The sequence below is a fragment of the Lactuca virosa genome, chromosome 2 (assembly GCF_052849685.1).
Source record: "Lactuca virosa cultivar CGN04683 chromosome 2, Lactuca_virosa_CGN04683_v6, whole genome shotgun sequence".
Taxonomy (NCBI): domain Eukaryota; kingdom Viridiplantae; phylum Streptophyta; class Magnoliopsida; order Asterales; family Asteraceae; genus Lactuca; species Lactuca virosa.
In genome coordinates, this window is record NC_136427.1 from 286,394,725 (window position 1) to 286,414,809 (window position 20,085).

General features: G+C 36.5%; 1 protein-coding gene across 1 annotated transcript; it reads right to left on the reverse strand.

Annotated features, from left to right (window-relative positions):
• Window positions 1–1,951: 1,951 nt before the first annotated feature.
• On the reverse strand, window positions 1,952–2,798 carry LOC145158601 (uncharacterized). The gene is made up of 2 exons (XM_079077476.1): window positions 2,491–2,798; window positions 1,952–2,417 (listed from the first exon to the last, which is right to left on the reverse strand). The coding sequence occupies exons 1-2, from the start codon at window positions 2,796–2,798 to the stop codon at window positions 1,952–1,954; spliced, it is 774 nt and encodes a 257-aa protein (XP_078933602.1).
• Window positions 2,799–20,085: the final 17,287 nt, after the last annotated feature.

A 20,085-nucleotide genomic window follows, 5' to 3' on the forward strand; every position in this document is an offset into this window, starting at 1 on the left:
GCTATCGAATCAACTCTGAGTAAACTTGGTGTACATGTCACTGAGTTGGATCCGATTCTTTTCTTGGGCCATAAGGGTTACTGTGGACCCTATGTTCTTAAAAGAAATGGTATTTTCAAGCAAACCCTAATTGTTTATTCGCATTTTCGGCCAAACCAAGTCCGACAAGCGGACAACTTTCGTTTTCATGATAATCACCAGATGGCTACCCCACCGCTACAATCACCTTATTCCATATCGATAAATTCTCGTGATATGCTCAACTTTGGCGACCTACACACTATTTTTTGCAACTATAGGGCACATATTGCTGAGCAGAACATCGAAGTCGATTGAATGAAGGAGGAAATGAGTCGCGATATGGTCATTACGAGGGTGGATTCACTCGCTATGCAACTTCGTTTAGAGCTTACAGAGAAAAAAGTGCAATCTTTGACTGTGTTGGTGGTGGGAATGGCGGTGTTTATGTTTGGTTTCATGGTGGACAAAGTTCATTATCTAATGAAGAAGTGATCTTTAAGTGTCGATGTGTTTCTTTTGATTAGGTATGGTTGTGTTTGTGTTCTTTACGTAGTGATGTGTTTGTGTTAGGGTTAGGGTTAATGTGTTATGTTGTTGTTTAGTGGTGTCTTGTTTATGTTGTGATGGTGGAGGTTGAAGACCAGTGTAAGCACATATAATTTTGTATAAACTAACTAAATGTAATCTTACTCATCTAAAATGGAAACGAAGACCTGATTAAAGTTAGGTTATGTTTTATGTTATGTTATGGAATGTGTTTGTTTTAGATTAATAGTATTATAAAATTTAAAATAAGGTTTTTTAAGACACTAACCCTCATTCAGTACTGTTGGAGGTAATTTTGTCCTTTCACCTTTTAGCCTCGAATATATATACAGATGAGACTAGTATCTGGCCATTTTTATCCTCTTTTGCTCTCTGTTGTCCTTGTTTCTTTGCAAGTAACATTACGAAGATGAAGGGATCGATGAAATCGGTCGAATGTTCATGTGGATTTGATGCCATATTACGAACCTCAACTACTCTGTCCAATCCTGGACGACCCTTTTATGCTTGCCCCAAAAAGGTAATATTCGATTGCATTCGCCTTCAACTTCAACTGTAGCCCTAGACTTGAAAATGGTTATTTTCCTTTTCGTATCTTACTCGCAAATGTTTTCTGTCAAGGTCCCCGTGATGGGTTTATATGTTGGGCAGACAAAGTGGACTCAACAAACAGAAATGGTGAGGCACAGTTGATTGCAAGTTTGGTTAGGTCAAATAAGAAGTTTCACTATGATGTTAGGAAGCTTAAAGTTTTGCTACTTCTTAGTTGGGATTTTTCTTTGTGATAAAAGTTTCCAAGTTGTAAGGGATTGGTATTGGTATTTTCTTGTGATGTTTAATAAGTAAATTATGTGTCTGTAATCGTATTTCACGTTAATGAAAATGCTAATTCTTTTGATGTTTAGTAAGTACATTCTTTTGACCCACAAAGACATACAATAATAGAGAACATGCACTTATTTGCACTACTAATGGGAACATGCTTCAAAATAAAACCAAACATGTCCATTACATTACATATAGTCATAGATTCAAACATGCAAATAACAACACACTTATTATTGTAACAACCAACTCTAGTACATAACATGCATAAAACACCCAAACTTAAATCCAACATCATTCAACCATTACGACATAGTAATACAAAATGAAACTTTTTCCCTATTCAATAACCAACGGTTTATCACCTGTATTTCCTTCTCCATTTTTCCTTTCAACCCTTTTACTTAGTTTTTTTCTTGATAATCCTTATCGAAAGCTTCTTTTTTTGTGTACCCTCTTTTCCTTTCTCTTCAGGTCTTGCATCTTCATTTGGTCTTGCTCCACTTATTCCTTCCCCTTAATTAAAATTTTTACTAGTTGATCTCTTTCTCTTCTTCACCTAGAGCTTTTTAGGCTTCTCAACTTGAGGACATGTAACCTTGTTATGTCTAACTTGCTTACACACACTACATAGAATTTTCTTCCCAACCTTTGACATAGTGTGTCTTGTAGTCTTTTCACTTGGGTCCTTTCTTCTATTAATTTTTGGTCTTCCTGGAATTTTCCTCCTCAAAGGTGGCAATGGTGGGATGAATTCAGTAGAAGGCCATATATTGCTACCATTCATCCCATGAATTGGATATTTGTAAGTGTTCCTATAAAATGCTCCATAGTACATGGGATCCACATAACTTCCAACATCTTTATTCAGGTAGGATATGGTTGCAACTGAATGCACACACCCATACACATTTAACTGCCACACTACACAAGAACATGTCTTATTGTCTAAATCAACCACAAAGGACTCTGCCAAGTTCCTTGTCTCAAACTGGTTTAAACCAGTTGGTAAAATGTACCAATATCTAATGACATAATAAAGTAGTTAGTCTATGCTAATAGTTTTGATCATTTTTAATAAAATGATAAATTATTTACCTTTGGGGTTTTTTCAACTGATTGAGTAAGATTGTGATTGCTGGACATGGTTTAAATTCAGGCCATGAACTACCTTTCATGCTCAAGTTAAATTGCATTTCCATAACATACAATTTAATTTCTTCTAGCATTTTGATGATTGGTTTTTTCCTTGCATCTCTTATGACAATGTTAAAGCTCACAGATAATCTGTTTTCTACTGCATCACACATCTTGCCCTCCTGAAAGAAATCTCTACACCATGATTGTGGGTTCTTCTCCATAAGATAATCAAAGGTTGTAGGATTAAGAACTTGAATTTCCTTCATTGCTAAATTGAATAAGGCTTAGTGGATGCCTTGCATGCCTTCCATAACAACTTCTCATAGTGTACTTCAGTGAATATTTTCCTGAAGTAGGCAAGAATATGTGTTGCACACTGTCTGTGTTTAGCAGTAGCAATATCTCTTTCACAGCTTCCAATAGCGCCTACACAATAATTGTCAATTTTAAAATCAATACAACTTACATGTAGTTAATATGACATTAAAGAGTAAGTGACATACCTTATGTTGATCTGACATCAAAGTAAAACCAAAACCATTTTCCATTTCTAAGTCATCCTTTAAATTCTCCAAAAACCATTTCTAGTTCTCTTTGTTTTCCACACAAACAACCGCCCATGATATTGGGAAAATATGATTATTAGCATCCCTTCCAACTACAAATATTAACTCTCCGGTACATAACCCTTTTAAGAAACAGTCGTTCGGGTTTATTACTCTTCTACAACTGTCTCACCAACCTTGCTTTAGTCCCTCAAAACATACGTAAAACTTACTAAAATATCTCTTTCCATCTAGCATACTATTCCCATCTATTTTCACAGTAGATCCAGGGTTTGATCTTCTTATATCCTCATCGTATGACCAAATCTTTGCATAGTTCTCAACCAATGTGCCTTCAATTAGTTGAATATCATGCTTCTTTGGTCTCCTACACCGACCCACTCTCACATCAATTCCAAAAGTCTGTTTGACCTCTTTCCTAAGCAGCCTAACACTTATTTTTTTATTTAAGAACTCAGTTGTGAAATGGATGTCAATCTAAGCATAGCTAACAATTGATCCCAATTTGAAATTTATTACATTATTATGCTCATATATGAGAGAGACTTAATCTGGAAAGAATGTTCTTCACTCATCCATGAAGCCTACAGTCTAAAGTTACACTGCCCAAAACAACACTAAACTAAAAGTCTCCTAGTATCATTTTTTTGTATCACAACTAATACCCATTAGCAACAGCGTAATTACATAACATATGCTTTAATTGTTTTGAACTTTCAAATCGCATACCTAACATAGGTTTTTGTTTTTTCCAATGGACATTTTCATTATAAGTAGTTACATCCTCAAGATTTGCGCCACTATCATCCATATGAACATATGGATCCTCATGAGGTGGACTGTATGGGGTTAACTGCTCCTTGGGGCATAACTTGCTCAAAAACATATCGTTTATGGTCTTAGTCATAGGAATGCAATCAACATGTTCAAGATCATCATGGATATTACCTTGTAATTCTTTTGGGTCATTCTGAAAAGCTCCCTCAACAAGTACTTCCTCATTGACTTCAGCTACACTATAATGGTTGTCTGATGGACCATAGACTTCAACTTGCTCATCAATAATCCATTGATGTACATTAACACCAAGAGGATCCATGTATACATCCACGACACAACCACAAGAATACCCTACTTCGATGAACTCATGGTAGTCCATTTCAGTAGCTAATATCCTCAATCCATTTGGAAATTCAATATGAGGCATGCAAAAGTAAACATCCACACACATCTCGTTTGCGAATCTTTCAAGGAACACCACAAACTCATTTTTTTCATTCCAGCGAAATCGACATTTTCGAACCTTTATTCCGCTCCATCTACGGAACTAATTATGGGGTATCTTGTAAAAATTCCAGCGAAAAGAAGTTTGATCTTCATATAAACGGCCATATTTGAGATTTTTCGGGGGATCAGAAAGACAAAAAGGGGAAGAAGACAGCGACCGGGAATACGTTCTTTACAAAAGATTTTGTAGGGCAAGCTTAATTATTGATAAGGTATGTGTGGCAATGGTGGTGGCTTAGGTGGCATAATTTTAATGACGTGTGACACGCTACCAACTGACTAGGACGTGGTTAACCGGCATACCCCTTCACTTTTTACATAAGGGGTTTAATAATAGGTAAAATAACATTTCGTACCCCTTAAAAGCAAAAAAAAAAAACAAAAAACAAAACAAAACAAAGGGACCATTTAAACCAAAAGGTGTAACATAGTTGGACTACATTGACATTTACCCTATAAAATTAATAAATTGCAAATAATAATAACATTTTTGATAATTTTTTCTATATAAGCAACATACTTGTTATTTTCTATATTGTGACATCCCCATTTTCACGGCCAGAAAAGACCGATTGTGTTTATGTTTTATAAAAATCAGAGTATCTCTTTTAATAAAAGTGATGCGGAATTTGTTCCCAGAAAAACATGATAAATACGTTATCAAAGCATTTCTGAATAAATGTATTTTTTATTCATTTTCAAAACCTTGGGATGTCATCGTCAATACAGAAACATAAGCATAAACAGAACTTACATTTATTTACACTAGTGATCTACATCTCTTTTAAATATCTCAGTGTAAAGTAGCTTCATATCGACACCTGTGATATAAATAAGCTTGAGTGGGTCAGGTTGGGAAACCTGTTGAGTACATAGGGTTTTCAACCCACAATAATATAATTATTATGTTTAATCATCAAACAATCAATCAACCCAATTACCCATCCCCATTATCTTATTTACTCTTAAGGATCCACCCTAAGAATCAACTATTCCTCGTTCATTAATTCCTAAGAATTATCCTAAGGAATAGGCACGAAATCCATCGTTGCTAATGACACATCTGTCAAGCACAGCTGCTAATACTATCACTTAGGCGCAGCTGCCAAAATTGTGACATTCTTTATGGGGCGCATCTATCGGTATAGTCCTTTAGGCGCATCTGTCGGGGTTATGAGGTTCTCTATTAGGCGCTTCTGCCGGTAGAGTCCTTTAGGCGCATCTTCCAGGGTTTTATTGACAGTATCGTTTTCAAGAATCCACTCGCGATACAGGTCAATGGGTTTTTAGAGTACATCGGTGAACACATCGTCCACAACACCTACAGGTTGCGAGCCTGCTAGTGTTCCACTGGACTGTCTAGAATAGTCCGTGGTTGTCATCCATACTCTGCTAGATGACGGGGCCAACATTTGGAAAAAGGCTTCTCACATCGTCCACCTCTCACCCTTACCTCATGGTCTATATTACCTCTCAACTTATCGTCCAACTCATATTTCATCTACCCATGTTTTACCCAACATATTATGTAGATATAAATACATATACAGTTTAAATCATATAAAACCTGTATAAAATCGTTCATCCAGCATAGATAGCATGTATACAGATAATATGCACACATAGCACGTAGTTTATATAAAATACTTCATATCTATGTGTAAGATGAAAGGGACTATGCACTCACCTGAAAAGGCGGTGACTCGGTACTCGGACAGCACTTCGTTAATCTTAAAACAATTTCCCTCGGACAAAACCTAGTATCATTACCACTAGAGTATAGTCTAATGTTTGACGAGACTAATTAATAGTCTTGCTATTATTACTATTATATAAGCGTTAAACAATACTCTTCACCCACTATGTACAGACAGGGGCCAGACATGAAACACCGGAGGGCAGGATCATTTTGGCATATAGCACTTCTGAATCCAGCAACCCAAGCGGCCCTCCAAACTAGATTCCCCGTACCGCGAGTGGTTAAAAAGATATTATAACGATACTTATATAACTCATAATAATAGCCCAAATACTCATTATAAGTTCTTAATAACATTACTATATTGAAACATAAACTATACTAAAGATAGGTTAGGCGTAGCTCACTTACAGCGGGTTTTCTCGAAAATCGGGCTTCGCCGGAGCAGCGTTCTCGAGCCGAAAGGCTCTTTTCTCGGGGCTTCGGGAGCCTCGGGGCTTCTTTCGGGTGCTAGGGGGTTTACCTAGGCTTAGGGGGAGGGGGGGGGGGTTTGGGGGCTTAGAGAGAGAAAGTGAAGTTGGGAAGGTGTGAAGAATGAGGGAACCCGACACCTCTATTTAGAGGCTGGAATCCTGCTCTACTCGTCGAGTTGGCCTCCAATTCATCGAGTCCATGCTAGGTGTCACCATTCTGATGGCAAAACGTGGGTGGCCTATATTGTGCCACGTTACCCCTTTTGCAGCAGCACCCTGCCGACTTCTAAACCCCGTAACTTTCGCATACAAGCTCCGTTTTTGACGCTCTTTATATCCACACGTAGGTAAAAACAAGATCTACAACTTTCATTTAGACTCCGTCGGCTAATTCTCGACCAATCTTAAATTTAACAGTAAGAGGAGATTATACTGTTAAATGACCGCGAAGAATTCGTAACTCCTTCATACGGACTCAGTTTTCGTCTGTCTTTTTATCGTTGAGTTCCTATTAATGAGATATTCAACTCTCATTTAGGTTGTGTAGGCCAAAAACAACTCGAACTAAAATTCGAGTTACGGGTCGTGCACTGCTATGCTAAATCTTAGAAAATTCATAACTTCCTCATACGAAGTCAGATTTGGGCGTTCTTTTTTTGTATGTTCTCGGTTTAACGTATACTACAACTTTTGTTTAGATCACTAAGGCTAAAAAGTCCTTTATCAAAAATTCACTATTTACGTCTCCCGGTGTCGTGCCGGTTTTGCCGTAAAACTTCGACGGGCCATAACTTCTTCGTTATAACTCGGATTTCGGCGTTCTTTATATGTACGGAACCCTTGAGACATATTCTACAACTTGGTTAAGATTATTTTTTCTAAATAATCTTTTGTCGAAAAGTCGTTTTCGACCCCTATTATCTCTAAATTGACTAGCCCGGATCTACGGCCGTTACATATATAGTTTAGATGCAATTGCCAGTTGATTAACTATCATCATCTTAAATGCATTAAATGTTCAAACAAGTTGCTTTTTCTTCTATATGAACGTCTTCTTTAGTTGGAATCACATATCACATCCATCAAGGTACTTTATATCCATGCATCTAGAGGTTTTTTTTTATCATAATTGCATTATAAGGCATGCAAAATTATTCTGTACGTTGGATTTCATTATTAAGACATTTCAAACAAAAACATATATGATCTAAGATGGTGTTCCATCTAAGGGATTTTCAATGACATATAACTTCTTCTCATGTTTAAGGACAATCCTCAAATCACAATACTATTCTATAAAAGAGTCATATAATTGTCCTTGTCTGGTAGAGAACCGATTGAAATGTTGTTTACGTATGTCATGACCATTTACAAAAAAAGGTTAATTTTTATTTATAAATTAATCACCTTTATGTTTGTGGGAAAAAAGTATTTTATAAACGATAATATCCATGTTAAAAAATTATCGTCATCATTTGTAAATCATACACAATAATACGTTCGAACGGTAGGTAATGATACTAATTGTTTATATTTATAACTCTTACATTTTTTATGAGATTCTGAATAAAAGCTTGTGTCTAACAAACATGTTTAGTTCTAACATTGCCTCGTATTTAGGTCTAACCATGACCCAAAAATCATATTGTGGTTTCAATATTGTAACGAACTCAATTTTTCCATCTAAATATCTAGGGATTTATCAGAGTTTTCTATAAATTGCAGAATTCTAAATCTCAAAAACATTTTACATCAGAGGCTATTTTGGGTTTACAAAAAATCATAATCTAAAGCAACAAGAGTGTACTAAAATAAACTCTACTTCTAGTCTAAATCCTTGGTGTTTCCAACTCCTCTTATACAACGACTACTACCTGAACCTGTAATACATGAAAAATCTACAACATCAGACCACAGGTCCGGTGAGTTATATCAAACTCTAATTTCATGAAATCATATTCATTAACTATAATCTCTTCTTCTCATCTCGTCTATTCTATTTTCATTTCTTCTCATATGCACCTCATACACTTACTCTATCTCACCCCATGCTTTCTCATTTCTTGTCATACTTATTTGATAATCTGACTTTACCACTTCAGAACGGTTCCCCCTCTCCTCATAATCTTTTCTCATTCCATCTCATACCTTCTCTTTCTCCAACATAATCTCTTCTTTTCACTCTTAGTTTGTCCCATTCTCATCTCTTCTCGTCTCCTTCCTCTCTATTCTCATCTTCTAATGTATTGCCCTTATATTCTCACCGAGACTCAACCGGTCTAATCATCTATTCTTCACCTCATATAGGGGACAACATAATTCTAACTTACCACAGTACAACCATGTAACGTCCGTAGATCCGTGCTAGTCAATTTAGAGACAATGAGCATCAAAAATGAGTTTTTGATGGAAGACGATTTATAAGGAGTAATATTAACCAAGTTGTAGTATATGTTCCAAGGGTTCCGTACATATAAAGAACGCCGAAATCCGAGTTATAACGAAGAAGTTATGGCCCGTCGAAGTTTCGTGGCAAAACCGGCACGACACCGGGAAACGTAAATAGTGAATTTACGATAGAGCGACTTTTGGACTTAGTGATCTAAACAAAAGTTGTAGTGTACGTTAAACCAAGAATATACAAAAAAAAGAACGCTCAAATCTGACTTCGTATGAGGAAGTTATGAATTTTCTAAGATTTGGCATAGCAATGCACGACCCGAAACTCGAATTTTAGTTCAAGCGGTTTTTGGCTTACGCGACCTAAATGAGAGTTGAAGATCTCATTAATAGGAACTCAACGGTAAAAAAGACAGACGAAAACGGAGTTTGTATGAAGGAGATACGAATTTTTCGCGGTCATTTAACAGTCTAATCTCCTCCTACTGTTAAATTTAAGATCGGTCGAGAATTAGCCGATGGAGTCTAAATGAAACTTGTAGATCTTGTTTTTACCTACGCGTGGAAAAAAAATAACGTCAAAAACGAAGCTCGTATGCAAACGTTACGGGGTTTAGAAGTCGGCAGGGTGCTGCAGCAAAAGGGATGACGTGGCTGAATATGGGCCAAGGCTTTCTCCCCAAGAAAAGCCATCAGGTGATGACACATGGCACTGACTCGGCGAGTCAGTGAACTGACTCAGCGAGTCCATCAGGAAATCAGCCTATAAATAGAGGTGCCAGGTTCCTTCATTTCCCACACCTCTCCCCTTCAACTTTCTCTCTCTACACTCTCTCTCTTTAGCCCCCAAAACCCCCCTAAAGTTTAGGTAAACCCCCTAGCACCCGAAGGAAGCCCCGAGGCTCCTGAAGCCTCGAGAAAAGAGCTTTTCAGCTCGGAAACGCTGCTCCAGCGAAGCCCGGTTTTCGAGAAAACCCGCTGTAAGTGAGCTACGACTACCCTATCTTTAGTATAGCTTATGTTTTAATATAATAACATTATTAGGACCTTAAAATAATTATTTGGGCTATTATTATGAGTTATATAAGAGTGTTGCTTAACGCTTATATAATAGTAATAATAGCTAGACTATTAATTAGTCGCAGTTAACGTTAGACTAAACCCTAGTGGTATTGATACTAGGTTTTGTCAAGGGAAAATTGTTTTGAGATAACGAAGTGTTGTCCGAGTACCGAGTCACCACCTTTTCAAGTGAGTGCATAGTTACTTTCATCTTACACATAGATATGAAGTATTTTATATAAATTACGTGCTATGTGTGCATATCATCTGAATACTTATTGTCTATGTTGGGTGAATGATTTTATACATGTTTTAAATGATTCAAACTGTATATTTATTTTATATCTACAAATATGTTGGGATAAAACATGGGTAGATGAAATAGTTGGTGTATGATGAAATAAAATGATGAGAGATATGTGATGATAGGAAGGTGATGATAATTAGGTGAGGATAGATAGGTGATGATGAATCGGTGATGTAGGATGAAAGATACCATAACCTTGTCCGACAATATGGAGATGTAGTCATCTACCAGAGTATAGATGGCGACCACAAACTATTCTAGACAACCCCGTGGAAACACCAGCAGGCTCATAACCTGTAGGTGATGAATTACGAGTTCAGGCGATGTTGTAACTACGTATTCATGTGATGATACTCTAACCCTTACTATGAATTACGAGTTCACGCGATGTTGTAACTACGTATTCATGCGATGATACTCCAACCCTTACTAAGCACGTATTGAGGGGGTAATCCCCAAATCATTACTGTCTATGTGTTGTAGGCAATGATCCTTAGGAAAAGTCCTTAGGAACGAACATATAAGGAAATGTGATGTAAAGAGATGAGAGGTAAATACGATATAGGAGATGACCCTTAAGATAATTCTCTAGGGAATATTAAATGAAGAAAATGGGGATGGGCAATCGGGTTAATTGTTTGACATGTATTATGTGAAGAAACAAATTAACTATATTATTGTGGGTTGAAAACCCTATGTACTCACCAGGTTTCCCAACCTGACCCACTCAAGCTTATTTGTATCACATGTGTCGATATGAAGCTACTTTATACTGAGAGATTTAAAAGAGATGTAGATCACTAGTGTAAATGAATGTAAGTTATGTTTATGCTTATGTTTCTGTATTGAAGATGGCATCCCAATGTTTTGAAAATGAATGAAATACATTTCTTCGGAAATGATTTGATAACGTATTTATCATGTTTTTCTGGGAACAAATTCCGCAACATTTTTATTAAAAGAGGTACTCTGATTTTTATAAAGCATAAACAAAATCGGTCTTTTCTGGCCGTGAAAATGAGGATGTCACAAACCATTCTTAGTAAGTCCCCCAACTTTGATCCCTTGTGGATCCTTTGGCAACTTTTCCTTTCTTGAATCCCTCGTGAATTACAATGATCCCTTACGAATCCTCTACACTTAATCCCTCACAAATTACATCAAGTTTCTCTTAGGAAACTTTTTACCTTGTTCCACTCATGGAACCCTTTCTCAATATTCTATAACCACACATAATATTATTCTTGCATGAGTCATTTATCTACATTCTCGAAGGAATCATCATCGCATACCCGAAGGAATCTTCTATCTCCATTCTTGAAGGAATCATCATCTCATTCCTAAAAGAATCATAATCTCATTCTCATAATCTTTCACATGAATGTTATGGTCTCACCATAGTCCTACACAACACATGTCTCATACCATTATATCTCGTCGTTTCCTTAAGAGATAATCTACTACTTAACTCATTAAGTACTTGTAACGCCCGCAAGTTCGGGCTACAGTAAAATAAAAAAATATAATAATTAATAGTCCTTCGTACACAATGCGACTTATATAAATATATTGCGTACATGTTTTATGGGAAAATATTATGGGCTTATAATATCTGAATAAAACATTATTACTATAAAACTAACGAATTACGTCAAATAAACGTCAAAAAATAAAAGACTATTTAGGATAAATAGTCTTGATGAAAGTTGTAGTGGTCGTGACGACAATTATGTGGATATAAGAAACACTTAAATCTGACTTCGTATGAATAAGTTATGATTCGTCGAAGTTTCGCGTTCAACCCTATACGGCAAAACATTCCATAAAAGGTGAATTAGAGATCGGTTGATTATTAACCCGAGTAATCTAAAAAAAATCCTAGTAATCGTAAAAGCGAGACCGTGCATATAAAGAACGCTTAAATCTGACTTCATAGGAAGAAGTTATGATTTTTCAAAGTTTCAGCACACTAGTGTGGACACATAAATCGAAATTAAATCTGGTTGGGTGTCAGCTAAAACAATGTAGACGAGAGTTGAAGATCTCATGAATAGGAACCCGTCGATATAAAGACAGTCGAGAACGGAGAGTCCAACAAGATTTACCAGAAAACTCTGCCAGTTAAGCTACACCTATTTCGCTTTAAGTGTAACTTATGTTTAAGTTCATTATTGTTATTATGAACCTATAAACAAGATTTATCAATGATTACATGTCATAAACAAGATTTATCAGTGATTACATGTCATAATATTGATTGATCTGCTTACTGGGGTAATATCTAGGCTAGATTTAGTGAGGTGTTTAAAGTGGGATTTCCAAACAGTATACTTTGTATACCAAACGGACCCTACCTCCGATATGATCTTACATGGTTATTCCTTACTTGATAGATCTTGATGTTGACATTGGGATTAATGAGAAATCTAGATTGTCGTTATTATAGTCGCGAGAGATATAAAACTAAGACTTAGTGATAATTATATGTAGGCCTTTAAAAAGAAAAGGCTAAGGTGTTACACGAAGCGCTGCCATAATTGCAAGTCATCCACTTCTAACAAGTAAGTGCATAGTCATTTTCATCTTACACATAGATACAAAGTATTTAGGTAATTAAATGTTATATGTGCCTATTATCTGTGTTCTTGATATCTGTACTAGATACAATATTATGATATGATTTTAATTGTATATGTATTTTATCATATTTAAATTGTGTTGGGTAATGAAGGGATAAGGGAAAATAAAATAATGGTGAGAGGTCAGGCATTGTACTATTATACTACTAGGACCAATCATCTAGCAGAGTATTGATGATGACCACGGGCTCTTCTAGACAGTCCAGTGGAACACTAGCGGAGTCGCAATCTGTAGGTGTTAATGAATCATACAATCCTGTAGTATGGAGTATGTGTTCATTCGAGTACTCTATCCCCATCATAGTTACCTTACTGACATAGACTGCTACGAAATCCCAGAAGTAGTATTGTACTAACTCGTTACTTCTAACGATCCTTTAGGATAGGTCCCTTGAGATCGTCAATTTAGCATCAAAGAGTGAGAATAACGAGAATGAGTAATCGGGTTATTTGTTTGGTGTAAAAGAGATATATTTAAGAGATTTTAATTAAATTATCGTGGGTTGAAAATCCTATGAGCTCACTAGGTTCCCAAGCCTGACCAACTAAATTTCTTTGTATCACATGTAATGGTACGAAGGTTCAATGATATTGATGTTTGAATCTGCCGAGCAATTTAAGGAGTTTTAAACCATTAAATAAATTGATGTAAGGCTTGTAAATACTAGTTTATTTTAAATAAGCATAAAGAAAAAGTTTTTTAATTGGCCGTAAAATTTGGGGATGTCACAGTACTTAATCTAAATCTTCATATACTAACATATAGGTATTTAACATAATACCTTTAGCATCTAGCCATATATCTATACACTATCTTCATCTCATCTATGATGGATAATTAACACAACACAATCCATATTTAACCACACATACATACTCTATCTTAATCTATTGGTTTGTAGGTATTTAACATAATACCATTATTATCTAAACATAGATACATACTCATTTACATGATTATAAACATATAATCATAATCTATCTTCATCTAACATCTTATAGGTATTAAACATAATACATTTTTCATCTAATCACACTTTCATGCTCTATTTACCATCTAATATATTACGAGTATTTAACACAATACCACAATCATCTCCTCATACGCATATAATTATCGATAAGGTTATAATTCATATAACCATGCATTATCTTCATCTAATGAGTTATGAGTATTTATATAGCACCGCTATCATTTAAAATGCATACATAATAACACAAACACATATAAACATGCATACATAATCTAGTGAGAGAGTGAATTATAACTCACATTGTTAGTTAGTGAAGACAAACAACCCTTGGATTCCAATATTCAATTGACGCATCTTGATCCATCTTCTATGCTCAAGGCCTATTCATGCAATATATCAAGCTCCTTAGAGCTTATATTATCCAATTAAGAGCTTAACCCCTCTCTATTTCAAAATGATCACTCAGTTGATCATAATTATAACATCTCATCTTCTACCTCTAAATCTAATTTACCTAATGAATTAAGCATCCCATACTACCTAATTCATTACACTCTAATTTATTGCATCAATTCATCCTTATCGTTAGTTAGGGTTTCAAACCTTCCGTATATGGATTTCACCATGGAAATCACATACAAAGCTTGTTCAAAGCTTTTAAACACTCTTAATAGCCTACAATTTAGTTATAATCTTATTAACTCAAACAATCTAACCAAACTAACAATTTCACCATTGAATCTCAAAGCTTCATATAAAGGAGAAATCATTACCTCAAAGGGAAGAGGATGCCAATCCTTGCAATCCACCATTTCTAGCTCATATTTGTTGGATATAGTGTCTAAGTCCATAACTATATTTGGTATGTACTTGACCCGACCCGACATGGTCCATTTGGGTTGCACTTCACCCGAACAATTTACGGATAATCTTTTGAGAATAGTATAAGTTATGATTTATTAATATATTATAAGTTCTAATATATTAATATAAAATCATATTATTTAATTAGTGTTGATCTATAATTAATTTAGAATTAATTTAGAGATCAAAAGTATGACTAATTAAATATGGGCTCTTGTATTTATATAGTGTGGGCTAATGCTTATTTGGAATGGGCTAGGCTTGCATGGAAAGTCCATGGAGCTTTAACCAATGGATCTCATGGAAATGAAAAGACATGGGTATTAGGGTTTACATGGATGTAACCCTAATCCACCACACTATATATAGGAGGCTTTGGTTCTTGAAATTGGACTAGTTGATGTGTATAAACCAAGAGGGCCGATTTCAAGAAGTTTGTGACTATTCTCTCAAGTTTCCAAGTTTGTGGTGATTTGTGACTTCCATTTGAGGCATCCACATTATTGGTGCTAGGCTCTCAAACTCCAAGCAATCAACTACTACTACAAGGTAAGTAATTCTACTAGTTTTATTTGATTCAAGTATCCCATGCCATGCTAGTTAGGATAAGAACCTTGGAAAAATAATTATTTGCATGTATCTTAGTCAAACATAGATCCAAGGTTTCTAGGGTTGCATGTACACCATAGGAGTGTTAGAATGCTCAAAACCCATCAGTGGTATCAGAGCCTGGTTTGTTTATTTGATACTTGATGCAAAAAAAAAAAAAACTTGAAAATCGAAGTTTTGTTCAAAAGCTCGTATCAAAATTTCAAGTTTTGTATATGTACTTACGATTCTTGAAATTTTTGATATGAACATTCATAAACATATGAGTTTAGAAGATCATAGAAGTTATGTGCTAATAATTGATTAGATTAATTCTTGATCTTTATGTGTTTTAATGGAGTCCATAACTAGTTCTTAAGTTATGGATAACCAAAAGTCACATTTATAAATAACCATTAAAAGATCACATAAGTTACAAAAAATGAAGAGTCTTCATTTTTAATAACCATTAACTCATAAGTTATGAGAAATGAAAAGTTTTGAAAGTTTACAAAACTTGCCCTCAAGTTTTGGAACATGTAATGTCATATTAAAAAATTTAGTTCCAACCCCTAGAATTTTAAAAGTTAAAATTCAACTCGTATACTTTATAATATTATAAGTTTAATAATATTTATATATGTATAAGATCAAGTCGTCTTACCGCTAGCACGCCTCATTCACGAAGCCGGTCTATAAGGGGGGTATAAGGTTGTTGCCTATAAAATGGCAACTTAATGGGTGTCCACTCTCACCCACCGCTTCCTTGATCGGTGGAGGGTCGTTAGCCGAACGGGTATGACAAGGACTTATAAATTCTCATTAAAAGTATAATGATAATACTAAAGTAACTAAACTTTATTGAATTCCCAATCTTAGTTATTTTAGGAAAATGTGAATAAGGTGCTAATCCATGAAATTACACTTTACACTTTGTTTAAGTCGTTAGTGGAGCGTGTGTGGTTAACTGGCACACTAACTTGAACTTAACAAGGTAGGTAAAGGGTGACTTAATGTTTATCATAGTATCGGTGGAGCGTGTGTGGTTAACCGACACATCGATTGAGGGGTAATACATTAAGGGTACCAAGTAATTTGCATGGTTACTTCACACCTTGTTTTGTGATCCTCGGCATCCCAGTCACAAAACGTGAAGGGCACACTCGAGATTGAAACATGCCATTGAAGAAAGTTCAATGAATCTCAAAGAATCTAGGAGTTTCTAAACCAATTAAAACCTAATTAAATATTTCGTTTTTCATGGTGGAAATTGGTGAATCGTCATTCACCTACCTTCAAATATCTTATAGCTTAGATTACGGCATCCCTCTTCTAAGTTATAAAATATTGTGTTGGGTCCTAGCCTTAATATTACATTTGGGTGTTTTGTTAAGGACTATCTCTATATCTAATCTAATCTATTCCCTCTTCTTTTCAGATGTCTTCCAATAACAATGCTTCTGACTCAAACCCTACTAACTCCTTCTCTCTCATGAATCTTTGTGGGAGAGTCATCTTTGATGGGTCCAACTTTACAGATTGGATCAGAAACATCAGGATGGTCACTCGGTATGAGAACAAAGAATATGTTCTCGACAAGGAGCTGAAGGTACCCGAGCCAACTGCTACTCCTGAAGAGCTTGCTGAATATGAGGTACATGAAAGAGATGCTACAAAAGTGGCATGCATCATGATGGCCACCATGACAGCCGAGCTCCAAAAGTCCTATGAGGACTATTATCCTTTTGAGATGCACCAGGACTTGATGGACCGCTACCATCAAAGTGCTCGTCAAGAGCGATATGAAATAATCTCCTCCATGATAACAACCCAAATGAAGGATGGTGAACCCATCACGGGCCACATGCAGAAAATGCAAAGGTATGTGGACCGTTTACTGAAGCTGAATGTGAACTTCCCTGAGGAGTTAGCAATAGACATCATTTTGCACTCCTTGCCATCGTGTTATGATCAATTCCGCATGACATATCACATGAACAAGGAAGAAGTCACCCTCAGCAAACTTCAAGGACTCTTGAAGACCGCCGAAAGTGGTCTAAAGGGTAAGTCGGTTGTTACTACTCCTACTCCTACTCCAACTGCGGCCAATGTCTTGGCAATCGGGCATGGCAAAGGGAAGAAGAGAAAGAACCCTTCTAAGGGTACCAAGGGTAAAACCCTTGAAGGCTCCTCTTCAAGCAAAACCAAGAAAGGTTTTGTCACTCCTTCTGCTAACCCTAATGAGGCTGAATGCTTCTATTGCCATGAAAAGTCGCACTGGAAGCGAAACTGCCCAAAGTACCAGCAAGATTTGAAGGATGGGAAAGTAAAACCCAACCATGCAGGTATATACACTATATTGTCTAATAACTCACCTCATTCTAAGTCTTGGGTCCTTGATACAGGTTATGGTATTCACATATGTTTTGATTTGCAGGGACTAAAAAGAAGTGAGAATGTGGAGCAGGTAAAGATAAACTTGATCATGGGAAACAGGAAAGCTTCACCTGTCACCAAGATAGGAGTTTATTCCTTAGTGCTAAATAGTGGGTTTACATTAGATTTGAATAAATGTTATTATTTGCCAGAAAAGGCAAGAAATGTTATTTCCTTTCATGCATTGTATAAACAAGGTTTTACCTTTTATTTTGATAATAATAATGGTAGTATTGATGCTTTCTTTAATAATGTTCTTTATTTTAAAGCATTACCTTGTGATGGCGTGTATGAAACTGTATCTGTTGTAGATAATCTAGGAAATAATGTATTGTGTATTAACTCTTCCACTAGCTTAGATAAAGCATCCTTATGGCATTGTCGTCTTGGACATGTAAGCAAGAAACGCATAGGCCAACTCCAAAAGGATGGAGTCTTGGAGTCATTTGACCTAAAGTCAGATGATAGTTGTGAATCTTGTTTGCTTGGTAAAATGACAAAGTCACCTTTTACTGGCACCTGTGCTAGGGGTGAAGGTTTGTTGGACCTCATACACACGGATGTGTGTGGACCCTTCAGAACCGCCACAAGAGATGCTAATCGATTCTATGTGACTTTTACTGATGATTTTAGTATATATGGATATGTCTACCTAATCAAGCATAAGTCAGAAACCTTTGAGAAATTCAAAGAGTTTAAGCAAGAAGTGGAGAGTCAGTTGGGCAGGAACATTAAGATGCTTCGATCCGATCGTGGTGGTGAGTATCTTAGTACTGAGTTCCTTGATTATCTTAAGGAATGTGGGATTGTCTCACAATTGACACCTCCTAGGACACCACAGTTGAATGGTGTAGCTGAGAGGCGCAATCGGACCTTGTTGGACATGGTTCGTTCCATGATGAGTCGAGCTTCGCTACCAATCTCATTTTAGGGGTACGCCTTAGAGACTGCCGCCCATATCCTTAATCTAGTCCCTACAAAGAAGGTTGCCAAAACACCTCACGAGGTGTGGACTGGAAAAGTTCCCAATCTAGACCACATCAAGATTTGGGGTTGCGAGGCTTTCGTGAGACGCGAGACTCACGATAAGCTCGAACCCCGAAGCGAAAGGTGTATTTTCATCGGCTACCCACATAAATCCTTTGGTTACATCTTCTACAGACCCAGTGATAATGTGGTCTTTGTAGCAAGAAGAGGATTCTTTCGAGAGAGAGAATTCATGAGCCAAGGAGACAGTGGGAGGCAAATTGACCTTGAGGAAATTCAAGCGTCAAGTGGTGAAGGAACCTCAAACCCTAGCCCTCAACCTGAGGAGGAAACTCCTGTTGAGCCGACTGAAGAATATATACCTCTGAGGCGTTCCACCAGAGTTAGGAATGCACCTGAGCATTATTATGGTTTTCATATTACTGCAGAAGGTGAGACACTTATCAGTGATAACACACTGGTAAGTCTGGATGAGCCTAACAGCTACACGGAAGCCATGGCAGGCCCTGAGGCTGCTAAATGGAAAGAGGCTATGTATAGCGAGATACAGTCCATGTATGACAATCAAGTTTGGAACTTGGTTGACAATGTACCTGATCGTAAGATAGTTGGGTGCAAATGGATCTTCAAGAAGAAGACCGACATGGATGGTAATGTACACACTTATAAGGCACGACTGGTTGCAAAGGGTTATTCTCAAACTCCGAGAGTTGATTATGATCAGACCTTTTCACCAGTGGCCAAGATTAAGTCTATTAGGGTTCTGTTAGCCATTGCTGCATTTCATGATTATGAAATATGGCAAATGGATGTCAAAACCACTTTCTTTATGGAAAGTTCGCTGAAGATGTTTACATGGTTCAGCCAGAGGGTTTTGTCAGTACAGAGTACCACAGTAGAGTGTGTAAGCTCGAGAAATCCATTTATGGATTAAAACAGGCACCTCGCAGATGGAATCTTTGCTTTGATGAGAAAGTCAAAGAATTTGGCTTTTCAAGGAGTGAAGATGAATCTTGTGTCTATATCAAGGCTAGTGGGAGTATAGTCAGCTTTTTGGTACTGTATGTGGATGACATACTACTCATAGGAAATGACATCCCAACCCTGCAGGAAGTAAAGTCCTGGCTTGGGAAGTGTTTCGCTATGAAGGACCTTGGAGAAGCTGCCTATATCCTAGGGATAAGGATTTTGAGAAACATGAGTAAAAGACTAATTGGACTTAGTCAAAGCACCTATGTGGACAAAGTGTTGAAAAAGTTCAACATGCATAA